Here is a 5,734-nt window from a genome sequence, read left to right as displayed (position 1 = left end):
AGAAAGTTTAGGGCTTGGAGCCTTCCTGAGGTTAAAAAGACAGTCCAGGGGCACGTCCTCAGCCCATGGCCACAGGGAGTGAGGGCAACAACAGAAGTGGGGCCTGGGGGGGGTCACTGGGACCCCTTGGGCCCCCAAACACACAGCCTGGCAATGGCAGGCGAGGCACAAAACACTAAAGCCATGCCTGATCTTTGTAGCTGTTAGTCAAATCCATCCTTTCAAATAGGTGAGCACTGTGATCACATCTGGAAGTGGCTGTGGAAGATAAAACGCCACTAGAAGCAAAACAGTCATGAGAAATAGAACATCCCAAAATCGTAGAGTAACAGAACCATTGGAGTTGGAAGGGACCTTCAAGCTCATCCAATTCCAACCCCCTGCCACGGGCCAGGACACCTTCCACTAGAGGAGGTTGCTCCAAGCCCCTGTGTCCAACCTGGCCCTGAACACTGCCAGGGATGGGGCAGCACAGATTGCAGGGATGGGGCATTCATTCCCTGGCCCCATGACTTAATTCTCACTGGTACTTCACAGTCAGTGCCTTAAGAACAGGAAGCTTTTTCCTAATGCCAGGTGACCCACCCTGCTCAATCTGGTTCCAACTGAACCCTTCAGACTCCTGCAGGTTTTACTTTCTGAGCAACAGAGACCAGACTGTGGCCAAACTTTTTTCCCCACCTCTGGTTTGAGCTCAGGTCCCCCAGACTGAACAAAGGCTCTTTCCTTCCCATCCTCTCCCCATTGGAACCACTCACAAAACTCTCCTAAAGCTGCTTCCCCAGAGGCTTTTTCCAGCTGAAGTCCTTGTGCCCTTGAACATTTATTCCACAATAAAACTTTGTCTGCTCTTCCAACTTTCCACAGTGCAACCAAGCAAGCTGCAGCACAGGGAGAAAGGCGGGGTTGGTAGCAAACACATGAAGTTTGCCTGACACATCCCATTACCAGACTGTTTGCAGTTCCCTAAACCTCAGCCAGAGCTTCTGGGCTGCTTTCCCACGCTGGTGCTCCCAAATTTCAGCCAAAATAGTACATCCACTTCTGAGAATTAGATCAAGATGTTTTTGCTTCTCTTTCCGATACTGCATTTACCTTTCCTTTGCTAAACTCCAGCACTGCAGCGTTTGGAGGAGGGAATTCAGGCAGGGCCTTTTTTGGCTCCCATGAAAATCTTACTATCATCCAAGATATAAACACTGGAGGAAGAAAATAACTAACTGCTCACATAGAATCAGGAGAGTCTGTGGGGATTTGCAACTAAAGCAAACACTTCAGGACATTCAAGTTCGGATGGTGGCACTTGCCATTCCAGAATGATCATTATTATTGATGAATTAGTGATTATTAATCACACTTCCTACTTGGTACCAAAACCAAAAGCAAGGAGCTGCTCCATGATTCTTGCCAAAGTGCTGGCCAGTGAGCAGGGCAGAAATCTCTCTGATTTGGATGTAAAATGGGAAGACTGACCAAGTGACATGATGCTGGAGGCATGCAATAAAGACAACGAACTGGAAACGGGATAAAAACAAGAGGACTGGGAGAATGGGAAAAGCAGCACCAGCAGAGTGGGAGGAGAGTCTAAACCAGGCTCTAACGTATGTAGGGTGTGTAAGGAGACAGGGGACTTGCCACAAAGCACATGACCACTGCGAGCTGCTCTGAGGTCTCCCTTTAAGGAGCCTTCTCTTCTCCAGGCTGACCCAGCCCATACTTCTCTGGACTCAGTATTGCAAAGAGAAAACCAAAAATGCACTCTGAAGAGCATTACTGACAATTCTCAGCAAAGAACCAGTTAATTTCAACAAAACAAAGCTTCAATCACTCTACTGAAGTGAAAAGTACGTGGAAAGACTCCCACAAGTTCAACGTTGTCTGGCACAGACTAAATGTCGCTCAAGCAGAGTGACCCCTGAGCAACCTTCAGTCTGCTTTTTTCCCTGGGTCTTGCACATCATGCTGTGATACTTTGGAAATGTATTCAGCTTTAACATTGTCAGAGTAAGTCATGTTGTCAGGCTCAGATGTGTTTTAGACTAAGACAGACAAAACCAAAAGAAACCAAGGCAATTTGGAAGGACTCAGTAATCATTATAAAAGGGAAAAAAAGGGCCTCGACAGACACTGAGGCAAGAACAGGGGAACAACGAACCATCTCTGACGTGCTGCTCACCAAGACCATTTCCTGCCAAGACGCCAAACCCAACGAGGAGACAAGATACAAGAGACACTGTCTAAAACCTCCGTGTTGGGGTGATTCCAAAGCACAGGTCGCACACTCAGGCACCCGATGGCCGCGCTGCCCAGCGCCCACCCCTGCCCCTCTGGCTTTGAGAACTGCCCCTGCAGCTCTCCCAGAGCCAACCTGTAGATAATCTTTATCGTTCAGATGAGGAATCAATAAGCAATTTGCTGCTCAGAACTACCTCCTGGTTCATACTCAGCTCCCAACCAGAGCCTGAACCTCTCCTATAAACAAGAGTCAAGCCATAGAAGCCTTCTTGCCACCAACATTCAAGAGTGAAACACCAACTATTCACATGCATGTTTTCACTTACCCGAGTTTCCTTCACTTCCTCATTTCCATCAACTTCATCATCATCCTAGGATGAAAAGCAAACACTGTAATTAGGCAGCCTTGGAAACAACCAGATTGTATGACAGGAAGATAATATATTGCTTATGATTTGATGTCAAAGCTTCTGTCAAAAGAAATCCTGTCTAGATACTTTTGGCTGATTATCAGATCAGGTTTGATACCTAATGGCCATTTAGAAGACCTTGGTACTGAGGACATAGTTACTCTCTTGAGTAACTGCAATTTGAATGCTCCGTAATGTACGTAGGGAACACACATGACACTTGGGAAGGTTGTGTGTCTGAAGTGTTGATGTAACACTGGCTTTCCAAGAATATCCTCCCTTTCAGTTAGACTCCAGGAGGGAAGACTCTGCATCCCAGAGAGCCTGCACTTACACAGCCTCTCTGTAACCCACTGCCTCTCTGGAACAGCTCCAGGGTTTCATGGAGCACTGGTAAACTACCATGGCATTACATCACCCGTAGTGAACTCGGGGTACTTCAGAAGCTGTAGCTGCAGTTTTGTATAGACACAAAAGGGAAATGAACTGAACTCTGAGAAGCAATTTGCCTTCTGCTCTGAAGCTGGTAACGTTGCTACAGTGACCCAGCAGACAAGTGGGCAAGATAGAAAACACAAAAAAAACCCAGTAAGAAAAAAATAATTCTATTTGGCATGTAAGAAAAAAAGATGTAAGAATCATTTGAAAATAATCTAAAGGGGTTTGCAGCAAGTCTTTCAACAGAAATCTCCAGGCCTCCAGCAGAGCCATTCATCTTGTCTTAACTCAAGACTGTTGCCACAGGGGTTTTTTCATTGTATTGAGCAGGAAGCCACTTCCCCTGAGGTGTATGAGGGAGGCTGTGTCCATGGATCTGTCGCAGACTTCTCAACCCTGATTTCATAATACTTATTCTCTCCTGAAAGAGGTGATCTGTTTTCTTCCCTGAGTCTCTAACCAGGGTTTGGAGGGCTGGGTTTCTTCCCTCAGACTGAAGAAATCCTTTTGAAACCAGGACTAAGAGAATTGACCACAACACAGCTCTTCTGGTGCTGGGCAGGGGATCCAGACACGGGTTTTATTCCTCATTGTCTTACTTCTAAGGGACCTAAAGCACAGCCAAATCTGGGCTCAGAGGAATTTCTTCCAGTACCTCCAGTGGGTTGTGACCTCCTCCTTCCAAAGAACCTGGAGTTCTAACCTCTCTTCTCCCATGTGGACTTCTTCACAGTTCTGCAAGGGTCTCACTGACTGACAGCTCAAGAACAGGCTTCCAGAACCTGCCACTTGGGTTTTGCCAGACAGGGATGTGATGCCTTTGGACATGCATGTTTGACATGCCAGTCAAACAGACCTGGACAGGGAAGGACTAATGGGAAATCAACTGCCTTGGAAAAAAAAAGGAAGCTTGGAACTGGAAGGAAATTTACCCTAAATGTTACAGGATGAGTTTGTCTTCTCTAAAGAACTCAAACTTACATCTTTTGTTGAGAAAATGATGCCGGTGCCTCTTCGCCTCTCTTTTGGCCGCCGCCTCTCCCGGATCGACTGTTTGTTGGGAGATCTGTCATCCAAATCCTGATCTTCACACTCTGGCCAAGCAAAGAAAGACTGCTTTGGTTTCAGTGGCTTACATCTGTGCTTTTGCTAAGGTACTGGGGTTCTTTCCAAGCTGATCAAGGTCATCTTGGCTTGTGTTATAGTACAGAGGAGTTATTAAACCAAATGAAATGGAATATTGGTGCCCTACTACACCTGTTACCTGCACCCCTTCCTTTATCAGAGGTTACCCTGGCTGTCAGCTCTCCCCAAATCATCCTGACTTGCTCCTATGGGAATAAGTACTCAGGGAATCACTCCCCCTAGCCCTAAGGTCCAAATGCTCCATGGATTACTATCTCATCTACTTATGCAAACCGGAAAACATCCCTTTATCCCTCTCTGTTACAAGTAATAGGCTGTATCCTATGCTAGGATTTCCATTGAAACAAATAGCATTGGGTTTGTGAGGTGGCAGCTCCCCATCCTGCTGCCCTCAGAATAGCAAGTAAACTTCCTCTCCCTGTCTGTACACATGGAAAGTTCTAAACCTCATGGAAATCCCTGAGCATTGCCTGTTCTGGCTACGTACCATTCTTCTCCATCTCTGTGGCTGCACCTCTGAAGTCTGCTGGGTTCACAGGGTCAAGACCTAGATACTTATTTGCTCGAGTCAGGTATGAACTTGTATAGAGGAGAGGTGCTGATGTTGAAGGAGATAAAGGTGTTGTCGTAGGTTTGTCTGGTTGCACTGGGCACCTTAATCGCCGATAGACGGTCTGTAAAGAGAGAACCACGACAGCAAGTAAGTAGAGTGAAGAGGAACGAGCAGATCTGGGAGTTGAGGGAACTTGGTCATCTGTTGGAGCATCATGTTTTCCTCACTGCTGCTGGGAGTGATGGCCTCCATCCACCAGATCAGGTTCACTCCATCACATTGGGATGAATATTAAAAGCATTGCACAGCTCAGTGTGGGAGCAGGCTCCCGGCACGGGGAAGTCTGGAATCAACCTCTTTGTCCCTTCAGCCAATGGCAGGACAAAGAAGTTATCTAATAGAAATGGAAGATTTCAAGTGAAAAACCAGAAGTGTAGCAAGGGGAGAAAATTGCTCTCTCTGGCTTTCCATTACACACAGAGCACATGGAAAAATGTGAGCACAGAGCCTCAGCCGAGTCTGCACAGCAAGGATGGATCCAGGCCACGTTTCTATCATTAGCCTTTTCATTCCACTTTTGGTGATCTACATGGTTTTATTTTCTTGCAAGAGACAGAAAAGTAAAATTCCCAGTGGAGAGCAAAGGAGCTCCAACACCTATATACCCACATCCCTCCTGCAGCCTGCTGAGGTGAGGTACCAGTCCTCAGTGTTATCATAGAATCACGGAATGGTTTCAGTTGAAAGAAACCTTAAAGCTCATCCAATTCCAACCCCCTGCCTCGGGCAGGGACACCTTCCACTAGAGCAGGTTGCTCCAAGCGCCTGTGTCCAACCTGGCCCAACTTTTCCAGGGATGGGACAAATGTGGTGGTACATGGATGGCTATGCTGCTGGTTAAGCTGTCTCTTACTTGGAGGTCTAGGGTGTATTGGAAAGTCTGAAGTTTGTC

General features: G+C 46.8%; 1 protein-coding gene across 1 annotated transcript in view; it reads right to left on the bottom strand.

Annotated features, from left to right (window-relative positions):
• Positions 1-2,561: 2,561 nt before the first annotated feature.
• Positions 2,562-5,734, bottom strand: part of LOC104404715 (protein phosphatase 1 regulatory subunit 12B-like) — a gene marked incomplete at its 3' end in the record, with an annotated part of 42,876 nt that continues 39,703 nt past the window's right edge. The window contains exons 16-18 of the mRNA XM_010013229.1: positions 4,717-4,903; positions 4,065-4,177; positions 2,562-2,606 (exon numbers count right to left, since the gene is read on the bottom strand). Coding sequence (XP_010011531.1) covers positions 2,562-2,606; positions 4,065-4,177; positions 4,717-4,903 — 345 coding nt within the window. The remainder of the gene's footprint in view (positions 2,607-4,064; positions 4,178-4,716; positions 4,904-5,734) is intronic.

Source organism: Nestor notabilis, unplaced genomic scaffold (assembly GCF_000696875.1).
Source record: "Nestor notabilis isolate BGI_N333 unplaced genomic scaffold, ASM69687v1 scaffold34, whole genome shotgun sequence".
Taxonomy (NCBI): domain Eukaryota; kingdom Metazoa; phylum Chordata; class Aves; order Psittaciformes; family Psittacidae; genus Nestor; species Nestor notabilis.
This window is presented reverse-complemented; position numbering and strand designations above follow the sequence as displayed.